The sequence below is a fragment of the Osmerus eperlanus genome, chromosome 2 (genome assembly GCF_963692335.1).
Source record: "Osmerus eperlanus chromosome 2, fOsmEpe2.1, whole genome shotgun sequence".
NCBI classification, from domain to species: Eukaryota; Metazoa; Chordata; class Actinopteri; order Osmeriformes; family Osmeridae; genus Osmerus; species Osmerus eperlanus.
The window spans coordinates 23,789,289-23,802,392 of record NC_085019.1 but is presented as its reverse complement, the minus strand read 5'-3'; the positions used below and the strand labels follow the sequence as shown (position 1 = coordinate 23,802,392).

The following is a 13,104-nucleotide window of genomic DNA, read 5'->3' as shown; positions in this document are numbered from 1 at the left end:
GAACCAGCAACTTTCTGATTAATAGCCCGAGTCCCTAACTGCTCAGCCATCTGACTCCCCTGTTTAGAACAGAAGTCCGTACGGAGAACGTGTCAGTGTTCATTTGATCTCTGACCAGGCCACGAGTGACTGAAACATGAGTCCGTGTTCAACCATGACATGTGTGAGAAGCCACCTGTAATGACTGTGTCAAATACAATCTGTGTTCTCCTCTACTGAGTGTGACCCCATTGTGACCAGCAGAGGACTCCCTGAGAAGCAACTGTGTGTCTGCCCCATGAATGTGTAAACGGAGTGTGTGTGTGTCTGTGTGTAAGGAGAGGGCGAGACAGAGAGAGGATGGCAGCAGGCAGAAGGCAGGGAGCTGATGTCTGACACTGATTTGTAAAGGGAGACAATCCGGCTCATTGACCTGCCTGTGTCTGTTGTCTGCTGTCCTCCCTGTGGAGCGGCTGCTCTTTAAACAGCAGACTGCCCCAGGCAGGGGTGGGGGCAAACAGCAGACTGCCCCAGGCAGGCCACAGGTTGCTTTGACAATGAGATTCCTCTGAGAATACAAGGTGCAAAAGTGGTGCTTCGTGCCAAAGTTTGTAAAAAGTTACAGTAATTGAAAATATCTATGTATATCTATCTATATATATATATATATAGAAATATATGAATAGATTTAATATATATAGAGATAGATGGATACATACATATATAGGTAGATATGTATATATACTTATATATATTTTTTTTTTTTATTGATAAAATTGTTCAGGATTAGTATGTTCCTGGTGGAACAGAGGCCACATTTAGGAAGTAGATTCTACAAGGTTGTTATTTTGCTCTAAACTCCAAGGCCTTAAGGATTTCTAGGGCAATCTTGTGGTAAACGTGTGGTTCTAATGTTGGAGACGTGACTGTGGGTCACATGTTGGAGATGTGACTGTGGGTCACATCTGATACGTTCTGTCCACTCCTCCTTCTCCCTCTTCGGTTGTCAACAAACTATCTTCTCCTTTCTTCGCCATTCCCATTGTCAGAGTTTGGAGATGACCTTTTCTCTCCTCCTCTCGTTCTCCACTTCTTTTCACTGCGACGACAAGCTGTTGCTCGGTCCCTGAGGGCCACTCCCTCTCTTGTCTGCTCCCTCCCCTCCCCCTCCTCCCCTCCCCCCTCCTATCCCCCCTCATCTCCCCTGCCCTCTCTCTCCCCTTCTCATTCTGCCTCTCTCCACCTGTTGATGCCATTGTTGCACAGACAGCATTGTTGTGCTTTTATTATTCTCTGTCACTCACTATGTCACCTCCCCTCTCTCTTTCAGTCCTCCCCCGTCCCGCCCTCCCCGCCCCTCTCCCTGCATGACGGGTATAAAACCCCAGGGGGTAGAAGTGCAGGGTGAAATTCACCACCAGAGCTCCACAGAGTCCCCACAGTCCTGAAGAGTGAGGAGTGAGGAGGAGCACCAGGACACCACCGAGGTCTGGAGTAGCTGCAGATTCCACTGATCCCACTTCTCTCCTCCTGTAACCAGGCCTGTCACAGCCGGGTCTCTCATCCTGTAACCAGGCCTGCCACAGCCGGGTCTCTCCTCCTGTAACCAGGCCTGTCACAGCCGGGTCTCTCCTCCTGTAACCAGGCCTGCCACAGCCGGGTCTCTCCTCCTGTAACCAGGCCTGTCACAGCCGGGTCTCTCCTCCTGTAACCAGGCCTGTCACAGCCGGGTCTCTCCTCCTGTAACCAGGCCTGTCACAGCTGGGCCTCTCTCCGTCTCTCTGAGCAGCAGGGAGAAGCACTCCCACCTCTGGGAGGCCGTGTGTGAAGTATGTCTGTGTCTCTGTGGTGCGAGGAGGAGGAGGGCCAGAGCCAGGCCCAGGAGCAGGACTCGGCCAGGGGGGAGGCCACGCTCCGAGCCCACTGGGACCCCAGCGTGTCTGGGCAGCGTGTCGTCCAGAGACTGCTCCAGCTGGAGGAGAGGTACCTGCCTTCCCCCCTCTACATCGCCCTCGTTCAGAGAGACCCCCAGCGCAGAGAGGAGCTTGCCAAGTGGGCCATGGAGGTAGAAACCTTCCCTGTATCTGTCTCACCTGTCTTTATATTTCAGTTTCCCTGGTCGTGTCATATCCTGTCATGGCCGCTTTCAAACCCTGTGACTCTCCTTGGCAGGTGTGCTGCGACTGCAGCCTGGACGAGGCGGTCTTCCCCCTGTGTGTCTCTCTGCTGGACCGCTATCTCTCAGCCACCCTGTCGCTGCCCGTGTCTCCCTACTGCCTGGCTGCCGCCTGCGTCCTCATCGCCTCCAAACTCACGGAGAGCCACAACGTCAGCGCCGACGCCCTCTGCGCCGCGGCGGACCACAGCTTCCTGCCGTCCAGCCTGCGGGTGAGTCGGACGCTAGCCATGTGTACGGACCCCAGGGCTCACCACGGTGACACCCTGGTGGCCATGTGTACGTACCCCAGGGTCGCCACGGTGACACCCTGGTGGCCATGGGTACGGACCCCAGGGGTCCAGCTCCCAGTTTCCGCCCGGCTTGTTTCCATGTTTTGATGTGGATCCTTCTCCTGTGGAAAACAGCCATGATGAAGCCTGTGTGTCTCTACCCACCGTCAGGAGATGGAGCGAGTGGTTCTGGGGACCCTCCGCTGGGACACGGCAGCCGTCACCCCTCAGGACTTCATGCCTCACTTCCTCCCCGCTTTCGAGCGGAGGACGGAAGGAGACACCGGGGCGTTGGTCTCCACGCTGCGTCGCCACGGTGACACCCTGGTTGCCATGTGTGTGTGCGACTCCCGTTTCCTGGGAGCCCCTCCATCCCTGCTGGCTGCCGCTGCTCTAGACTCCGCCCTCCGGGGGCTGGGTCACCGGGGAGCGGAGCGGACAGCTCACTCCACGCTGGCACGGCTCTGCCAGGCTGACGAGGTGAGTCCTCTGAACCGCTTCCAGGAGAGAAAACCACAAACTAGCAACATTTCACTAGGATCGAATGAAACCTTATATTATTATGTTAGTAAGTGGGTATTTTAAGTGTTTCTAACCGGTTTGGGAACGATAATGTTTAGGTGGAACGTAAAACCAGAAACGTTTAAAAAAATACAGATTCTGTTCGGAACGAAGCGACTGAATAATAGATGGTGGTTTGAAGCACTGAGCCTCAGCTTGTGCCTGTGTGTGCTGCATCAGTACAGGACCGGCTCAACTAGAAACTTGTGTTGGTGGATTTGGTGCATGCGATTTGAAGCAGGTTGAGATGGTGAGATGGATGAGGTGACTGAGCTGGGAACAGTCTCAGCATGATGGTTAGAGCTGGGAACAGTCTCAGCATGATGGTTAGAGTTGGGAACAGTCTCAGCATGATGGTTAGAGTTGGTAGATGCTGTTTATCTTTGTGTGTGTGTTGTACAGTCATGAGTTTTGAATTCAACCCTGAATCTTGTTTTCCACCGCAGGTGGTTCTGCAGTGTTACAGTGAGCTGATAGACGCTGCCCTCACACAGCGCCTGGGAAGCGGACCTCAGAGCAACAGAGAGGAGAAGGAGGGAGAGATGGAAGATGAGAGAGCAGGCACTCCAACTGATATGAGAGAGGTCGATTTTTAAACATTGAAATACATGTAGCAGTTGATGTGCAGATCAACCAAAATGTACTTGAGTTCATCAGTCAGACTGATGTAAATTCACAATTGTGACCTCAATGTAGCTGTACGACTTTTTGATGTTTTTAAATGACTTTATTGTTATTTAATTTTTCTTTATTTATCATCGATATTTCTTGTTGTAATTGCCATATTTATTATCTTTTTACAATTCTGATTTGATATTTTTGCAATGTGTTTCATGCTATTTATTGATTAATTTATGATGTGCAATTACACTGTGTTAAATTATTTAAATTCATTATTATTTATGTGTTTGTGTGACAAGGCATCAATTTAAGAGTTATATACAAATCTATTTTTCAAAATAATTAAAGATATTCACTCTACATGTGTAAAAGAATTTCTACAAGAAGAAGTGTCTAAAACAGCAGGTATATAAGCCTCATCTCCTACCAGACCATCCAAGTCTATTTGTTAGCTTGTACCACAAATCTATATGCAAAGCAGAAAAATCCCTGCCTACTTAAATGCCTCAGAAACGATTATGTCAATACCAATGGAAATTACAGTTATTTAACTCTATGGGTTAAATCAGAGCAAGAATGGTCAAAGTATGGTTAAATGAAATATACATTTAATAACATTTTAAATGAATGAAATAAATTACAAGGCAAACATGTTACAATATAAAGGTTTTAAATCTTACCAACTCTACCTTGATTATTGTAAATCAGAGAGAGAGTAAGAGTTGAGCAAGGAGAATGAGAAGGACAAGCCAGAGCTGAGGAGAAGTTCTCATGAGATCAAGAATCCACAGAACAATGCTTCACAATTCCCTTTAAGCACAAGAACCTATCCAACCACATCTTGACCCTTAGTTATCAACATATGACTAGCAATGCAACAGTAAAAAGCGACAACAAAGCGATTATAAGGAACGATGCAAATCAATGAAAACACTCAAAGCATCATGAAACTATCAGCACTACAATGTAGTAAACAACAATAAAAAAATAATGTGTGTGTACTGTCATGTTGGACTGTAGATCTGGTGTTACTGCATGTGCTGTCATGTTGGACTGTAGATCTGGTGTTACTGCATGTGCTGTCATGTTGGACTGTAGATCTGGTGTTACTGCATGTGCTGTCATGTTGGATTGTAGATCTGGTGTTACTGCATGTGCTGTCATGTTGGACTGTAGATCTGGTGTTACTGCATGTGCTGTCATGTTGGATTGTAGATCTGGTGTTACTGCATGTGCTGTCATGTTGGATTGTAGATCTGGTGTTACTGCATGTGCTGTCATGTTGGACTGTAGATCTGGTGTTACTGCATGTGCTGTCATGTTGGACTGTAGATCTGGTGTTACTGCATGTGCTGTCATGTTGGACTGTATATCTGGTGTTACTGCATGTGCTGTCATGTTGGACTGTAGATCTGGTGTTACTGCATGTGTTGTCCCAGTAGGTGCAGGCCAGTAGTTCTTCCAGCTGTGGGTCATACAGAAGTTCTCTCAGGTGGTGACTGCTGGGACAGCTTGGCCCTAGACATCACTGCTTTGGTTTGTTTTTATTGTGGATACGCAGGTGACTCTTCAGATGGTCATTTCTTTTACATGAATAGTCACAGTGTGGGCAGCTGTAGGGCTTCTCTCCAGTGTGGGTTCTTCGGTGAACTGTGAAATGGCCAACCTGGCCAAAGGTTTTCCCACAGAGGTCACAGCTGTAGGGCTTCTCCCCAGTGTGGATCTTGCAGTGAAGGCTGAGAATACTAGCCTGGCTAAAGATTGTATCACAGAGGTCACAGCTGTAGGGCTTCTCTCCAGTGTGGGTCTTGCAGTGAGATCTTAAATTGCCAGCATGGCTAAAGGTTTGACCACAGAGGTCAAAGCTGTAGGGCTTCTCTCCAGTGTGGGTCCTGCTGTGAAGAGTGAGAGTATCTGCCCGGCTAAAGGTTTTCCCACAGAGGTCACAGCTGTAGGGCTTCTCTCCTGTGTGGATCATCATGTGCTGCTTGAGGTTACTGGATGAGGAAAGGCTCTTCCCACAGGTGTCACACTGATGTGTCTCCATAACTCAGGTCTCTTTGTTCTCTGTCTGGTCTCTCTGGGTCCTGTCTGGTGTCTAGTCTCTGGAAGCTTGTTTCTCTCTGGTTGAGTCTCTCTGTAGTCTCTCTGCTGTTCTCTGGAAGAAGAAAACAGCAGACACATATATTTAAAGGTAATTATACGTTTTTTCATTCAAGTTTGAAGCAAGTTACAATTGGTGTAAAGCAAAGCAGAAGCAAAACAGAAGCAAGCAGAAGCTCAGATCATTTCATATGGGATCATTTATACAGTATAGAAGCAGAAGCTGATATAATTTCATATTGGATCATTTATATAGAAGCAGAAGCTCATATTTCATATCGGATCCTTAATATTGAAGCAGAAGCTCATATCATTTTATATGGGATCATTTGGCTGAAATATTGAAAAACATTTAACACTTGATCTTAACCTTCCTATCATTAGGTTCCTCCGGTAGGAGGGAACCTATTGTTATTGTTGGTATTCTTATTAGGTTCCTCCGGTAGGAGGGAACCTATTGTTATTGTTGGTATTCTTATTATTATTTTTCTTCTCCTTGCGCCCCAATATCTCAAAAAGTCCCTGGTCATAAATTTTCTAATTTGGCACATTGATACTACATCCAAGTGGGTACCCCCACACCAAATATGGGCCACATCGGACCATAGGGGGCGCCACAGGCCACGCCCAAAAGTCCTATTTTCAAAGTGATGGCATTTCCACCCCATTGCTCCGATTCTTCTGAAACTTGGTGTGCATGCCTCATTTTTCATGAGGAACAAAAAAGCCTCAAGGACCCATAAGGTCCGCCATGATGGATTTTCCTGTACTGTGATAATTTGGGAAAACCTTCAAAATTCCTCTTCTCTTGAACCAAAGGTGAAATTGACTTGAAATTTGGTACAGATATGTATCATTGACGTATTTAAAAACGTTACTTAAGGCAATTGAATCAAGTACAAAATGGCTGAAATGGGTGTATTTATGTAAATGTCCACATTGCCTCAATATGTTTGTGTCACTAAATCAAATGTATTTTGAAGGATGGTTCAAACCTAATAGGCTTTAAGGTGACATGCCCCTGAAGTATCATGCAAAGTTTCACCTTGATATGTCAAAATATGACTGAATTACAGCTGTTTGAACTTGGACCAAATCTGACAATGCTTGCCATTGGAGAAACTGCTTTTTTTATTATCCAGTTGCTGAACTTTGTGTCATCCATGTCTGGGAATGGCTCAATTGGCTGAGGAGCTCAATTGGCTGGCTAAATTGGCTGGCTAAATTGCCTTACATTTGAATACCTGTTTAGTTAAACAGGATGACATCGTTCTGAAGTACCATGCGCAATTTTACCTTGATATGTCAAAAGATCATTGAATTACAGCTGTTTAAATTTTGGCTGAATCGAACAATGTGTGCTACAGGAGAAACGGCTTCTTTGTTATATACAGTAACTTACCACATGTTCTCAGCCTTGACGGTAGCTCAGTGGATTGAAACGGTGTCCTGCAAAGTGCAAGGTCACAGGTTTGAATCCAGCCACTGCCTTTGGGAATGTCATAATTTTGATTATCTGTTTAGTTAAACAGGATGACATCATTCTGAAATACCCTGCGAAACTGCAATTTTACCTTGACATGTCAACCGTTTCTTAACCTTTGTCCCAAAGCTGACCAAAGCTAATACTCATATCACGCAGTCGGAGCACAGATAGATAATCAACGTCAGCACCCTTGTGTACCCAGCATGCAGTGCGGCATGTCAAAAAACGCAAAGACTTGTGGAAAATAGTTTGGTTACAACAGCCGTGCGAGGGATTTCAGTTGTTGTGTTCATTCAGTTAGATGTTTGTAATGTTATTGTTTGTTAGTTAATATAATCTTGTTGGTCACCCTGATTGTGCATGTTGTGTAGTTTAATGGGACCAGAGAGTCGGCTGCTGTACTATCACAAGCTATTCTCGCAAGCAGCTGACCCTAACCCTAGCAACGTGAGCTCTGCCTAGCCCCGTTGCCCACGTCACTATTGTTAATTGTGCATTGACTGAGATTCTGGAAAGAGATCAACTCAAGAAGAGTTTCAATATCCTATAAAAAGCTAATACTCTACCCTTTCTATTCATAAAATCTCAACAGTTGCTGTGTAGCAGAGAGGGTAGAGAGACTGACTTGTAACCTTATGCTCATGAGTTCAAATCCCCATTCAGCCTATTGTCGTTGGCCAAACATGAAGTAGTTTTGCTCTCATGTTGTCCAAGTCTCGATCTTCTACAGTGTACATGTTTATAATATTTAGCCATTTTGCGGAGGAACCCGCATCGCTGCTTGCAGCTATATTTATTATTATTTTTCTTCTCCTTGCGCCCCAATATCTCAAAAAGTCCCTGGTCATAAATTTTCTAATTTGGCACATTGATACTACATCCAAGTGGGTACCCCTACACCAAATATGGGCCACATCGGACCATAGGGGGCGCCACAGGCCACGCCCAAAAGTCCGATTTTCAAAGTGATGGCATTTCCACCCCATTGCTCCAATTCTTCTGAAACTTGGTGTGCATGCCTCATTTTTCATGAGGAACAAAAAAGCCTCAAGGACCCATAAGGTCCGCCATGATGGATTTTCCTGTACTGTGATAATTTGGGAAAACCTTCAAAATTCCTCTTCTCTTGAACCAAAGGTGAAATTGACTTGAAATTTGGTACAGATATGTATCATTGACATATTTAAAAACGTTACTTAAGGCAATTGAATCAAGTACAAAATGGCTGAAATGGGTGTATTTATGTAAATGTCCACATTGCCTCAATATGTTTGTGTCACTAAATCAAATGTATTTTTGAAGGATGGTTCAAACCTAATAAGCTTTAAGGTGACATGCCTCTGAAGTACCATGCAAAGTTTCACCTTGATATGTCAAAATATGACTGAATTACAGCTGTTTGAACTTGGACCAAATCTGACAATGCTTGCCATTGGAGAAACAGCTTTTTTTAATTATCCAGTTATTGAACTTTGTGTATTCCATGCCTGGGAATGGCTCAATTGGCTGAGATGTTGTGCTGGTAATCAAGGTTCAATACCAGTCAGAGGCATAGTTTTTAATTTTTTATTCTGACAAAACGGTTTCTAGTCTCCCGATAAATCCTCCGGTTGTAAAACATAGCAATGCGTGTTTATTTGAGCCCATCACAACACTCCGATCATCTGTTTAGCGAGACTGTGTAAACCACTGCAAAACAAGCCAGGTTCACCACAGTAGCTAGCTACTTGTAGTCTACGCATGGTAGAGATAACTCTAATGGTTATCTCTAATGAAGTAAATTAATTGTTCAGGTGGATCCCTTGCCTGTTGCACAAATTCATTTCAGTAACCTGAGCCAGGACACATCCCCACTGATGCTAGGCATGATTTGAAATTTGACAAGTTATGGCACTCCTAACAACCTTTTAAAAAAAACTATGAGTAAGTTATTCTTTACAGCAGCAACCCAGTCATTCCGTTGTCCCGTTTTTATAGGAAATGTACAAGCAGTTTCAACTTTGGACGAATCTTACAATGCTTACCACAGGAGAAACAGCTTATTTTTTTATACAGTAACTGAACATGACAATATTCAGCACTGAGAATATCTCAATGGGCTGGGATGGTGACCTGTAAAGTATAAGGTCGTAGATTGGAATCCAGCCATAGTCTTTTGGCCTGTCATAATTTTGATTATCTGTTCAGTTCAACAGGATGACATCATTCTGAAGTACCACAAACAATTTCACCTTGTTATGTGAAAATGATTGAATTAGAGCAGTTTCAACGTTGGCTGAATCTAACAACGCTTACCACAGGAGAAACAGCTTACTTTTTTATACAGTAACTGAACATGATAATATTCAACACTGAGAATAGCTCAATGGGCTGGGATGGTGATCTGTAAAGTATAAGGTAGTAGGTTGGAATCCAGCCATTATCTTTTGGCCTGTCATAATTTTGATTATCTGTTTAGCTAAACAGGATGACATCATTCTGAAATACCATGCACAATTTCATGCAATTTCACCTTGAAATGTCAACTGTTTCTTAACCTTTGTCCCAATGTTGACCAAAGCTAATACTAATACTCCCTTAATAATAATGCCCTTTCTATTCAAAGAAACAGTTCTATATCTTAACAGTTGGTGTGTAGCAGAGAGGATAGAGAGACTGCTTTGTAACCTTATGCTCATGAGTTCAAATCCCCATTCAGCCTGTTGTTGGCCAAACATGAAGTAGTTTTGCTCTCTTGTTTTCCAACTCTCGATCTTCGATAGTGTACATGTTTATAATATTTTGCCATTTTGCGGAGGAACCCACATCGCTGCTTGCAGCTATATTTTATTTTATTCTGATACACAAATCTATCCCTGGATAATTGAGTCTAGTTAATTGTAGTTGAGCGCACGGACAAAATCGTTTCACGGTTTGATTAGAGATAAACCTGCATCAGTGGAGCTCCTCGGGGGAGGAAGAGGAGGAATCGAATTCACCTCCCTGGCACAGTAAATTTGTTTGTGTAAACTTACTTGGCGAATAAAGCTGATTCTAAGAAATGGATGAACTTATCAAACGTAGTTTTACCTACAATGACCCTAATACGCAGTCGTCCTCCTCAGTCACATTTCATGAAATTAAAAATAGTGAACCTTTTCAAAAGTTTATCTAAAAATGTTTAGATAAAATGACAGAATAATATGTGTAGTGTTATGGAGACTAGCTATGTTCTCTGGTAAGAAATTCTTAGAAGCCACTGTGGTGCATCTGATTAAAATGCCTGAGACATGTACAATCCAAAGTTGAGGTTTATCATAAAGTTGAGAGGACTGGAGAGAGCGTATTAGGTTATATTTGCTTGTGTGTGTGTGTGTGGTTCTGCAAAGAAACAGAATACAACAGAGATACTTAGCAATCATACTAATAGGCATCTCACAATAAGGCTAGTGACAACCTAACATTAATAATAGCAATATTCTCACATTAAGTTCTAACATTACTGAAGTGACACTACTTCCTACATTATTCACGTAGTCTATCATATTCTAGCTGCTAAACAGCACATGTAATCGTTAAACGTCACTAGTTAGCTAACAAAGATTACGTCCGGATTTATAATGTAACCGCGACACCGGCATCAATTGAATATACACCCGCGATTATAAAACTTCAATGGCGTGTCTAACAAGCACAGACCGATAACAGCATAACTAAACATAACAAATGAGCATTATAAATACTTACAGGTATCTGAACGCACACAATTCCAACACTCTCACTCAAATCCTTAAACTGAAAGTCAACACCATATCTGTATCGTCAGTCCACTGATCTGCTATTCCCGCCACTGGGTACCATCAGCGCGAGCATCCCCAGACTGCACTCTGATTGGCTGTACAAGTGGAGCCATAAGGGGGGCATGCATAGATATATACAATGTAAAGCACCACAGTTCAGTGTACATACCTCTAGCTTGATTCACAACGTGGTAAGAAAACTAGGGAGGTAAACAGACACCGTCGCTTATTTTTGACGTCACTTTTTACCCCCACCCCAAACAAGCCTCATCGAACAGACAAACATACAGCAGCTGAACAGGACCCCGTTCGTCGTAAGGGTTGAAGCTAAGTTAACCCTCGTGCTGCCTTCGGGTCACATGACCCAAAGGTTCATAACGAACCATCGTTGTGTTAACCCAATTTTACCCAATACAAAAACAAATACAAATAATTTTCTTTTAACCTTTGCAATGTGGGGGGTCTGAGACAGCCCAACGGTTAAAAGAAAATGCTTCACTTTGTTTTTGTATGCGGTAAAGTTGTTGCAATACGACGGTGGGTCACAATGACTGATGGGTCAGAATGACCCGAAGATAACACAAGGGTTAATCAATTGTCCCTTTAGCCCGTTAACATTAGCGAGATGAGTGAGAACAGCAAATATCGGTTCGTCAACGGCTGATCCGCATCCAAATCATGTGGTTAATTTCAATCAACTTATCAGGGAAATTGCACGTGCACGTCCTACTTCAAAAGGCAGGAAAGGTCGATCACCAAAACCGTGATTTTCTAACGGTATGATGGCGGAAAAGATGAAAGAGAGAGCGGTGATAGGCTATTCTCGCCATCCGAGCAAACTATTATAATGAGTCTCTAGACAATAAGCATATTATCATGGCTAAGTCAAACACCGCCACCGCTGCCAGAGCAAGACAAGCAGCTTGGGAAAAAATTGCCGATAAGCTAAATGCGAAAGTTTTGGGGAAATGTATAGGCTCATCTTAAGTGCCTCATTGCCCCAATCAATCAGATCACATTTCTTTAATTGTGCCTGCTGGCAGTAGGCTTAATGGAAATTAATAATCGAATGAGATCTTGCTAGCGAAAATAATGATCTCAACTCTTTCAGAATAAGTAGGCTAGATAAAAACAAGGCCAAAGAGTATCTAATTGATACGAATTCATAGACAATTATGAGGATATATGTAGGCTACTGCGCTTATATCATGTACTATATATGTGTATATGCATGTAGGCATATGTGTAAATCCCTCTTTGATGTCATTGACTGGGACATGGCCAGGGAATATGATGAATTGATTCATCAGCTGGTTAAGCGCCAAGTACACTTTTCTTACAGCAACGCATGCTGCGGCTTTGCCAATGTTTTCTGCATCGCCTATACTGTATAAAAATGTAGCCTATAGCCTACCTGACGCAAAAAACCTCAAGGCTATGCAGTCTGAAGCACAGTTAGTGTCAAGTAGTAGCTTTATTTTCAATTTCTTCACATGTCAAGACATAAAAAGGAATCGATATGACGTTTCCCACTCTCCCACAGTGAAACATATAAAAAGCACAGGCACAACAGATAAGACAAGACATTTCGTAAAACATAGCGTTACATATTCACATACAGCAGCATAAGCTCATAATAAAGCATAAAGCTTGCTGCGGCGTGTGATATTTGCAATGTACGGCCCGAGAAGGTCTTTCAAATAAATGAGTCCATGTCGGCTGAATCGATATCGCTCAAACAAGAAATAAAGGATCCGTGTGAAATAAAGGATCTTGGCAATCGCGAAGAACTCTATTGGTATGGAAAGCTAATCGAACTAAAATATAGCTCCTTGGTCAACTGGGTCTCTCAAAAAGGGAGCTGCCATGTTATTTTCTGGGGGTGTGGCAAGCTTATCCAGCTACACTTACGTTAGCCTGCTCTGGAGCAGGTTAGTGCTAATTGATATGTTACTATGGTGATTTATCGAAAGTTGCTTCCACGAACCAAAAAGAGGGGCGTTTTTTATCTTAGCCTGAAAATTAGCTCGCTAAACCGCTTAGCGAGCTACGACGAATACCCCCCAGAAGACTTGAAATCGACTTGGTAGGGTAAGAAACATGACCATAACAACATCGATTAGTAAT

The 13,104-nt window shown here is 43.5% G+C and overlaps 2 protein-coding genes across 3 annotated transcripts in view; one reads left to right on the top strand and one right to left on the bottom strand.

The window, feature by feature from the left end:
* Positions 1 to 1,810: 1,810 nt before the first annotated feature.
* On the top strand, positions 1,811 to 3,584 carry ccndx (cyclin Dx). The gene is made up of 4 exons (XM_062481474.1): positions 1,811 to 2,044; positions 2,152 to 2,367; positions 2,599 to 2,907; positions 3,435 to 3,584. The coding sequence occupies exons 1-4, from the start codon at positions 1,811 to 1,813 to the stop codon at positions 3,582 to 3,584; spliced, it is 909 nt and encodes a 302-aa protein (XP_062337458.1).
* A 611-nt stretch (positions 3,585 to 4,195) lies between these two features.
* LOC134036775 (endothelial zinc finger protein induced by tumor necrosis factor alpha-like) overlaps positions 4,196 to 13,104 on the bottom strand; it is a 30,613-nt gene continuing 21,704 nt past the window's right edge. For both annotated transcript variants that reach the window (XM_062481864.1, XM_062481856.1), the window contains exon 2: positions 4,196 to 5,767. In XM_062481864.1, coding sequence (XP_062337848.1) covers positions 5,135 to 5,656 — 522 coding nt within the window. In that variant the 5' untranslated portion in view covers positions 5,657 to 5,767 and the 3' untranslated portion in view covers positions 4,196 to 5,134. The remainder of the gene's footprint in view (positions 5,768 to 13,104) is intronic.

What these genes read in the sequence shown, in the direction of transcription:
- ccndx (XM_062481474.1), top strand. Translation starts at nt 1,811, where the DNA reads ATGTCTGTGTCTCTGTGGTGCGAGGAGGAGGAGGGCCAGAGCCAGGCC. An exon ending in TTGCCAAGTGGGCCATGGAG is followed by an intron (nt 2,045 to 2,151) that starts GTAGAAACCTTC and finishes TCTCCTTGGCAG; the next exon opens with GTGTGCTGCGACTGCAGCCT. An exon ending in TCCTGCCGTCCAGCCTGCGG is followed by an intron (nt 2,368 to 2,598) that starts GTGAGTCGGACG and finishes ACCCACCGTCAG; the next exon opens with GAGATGGAGCGAGTGGTTCT.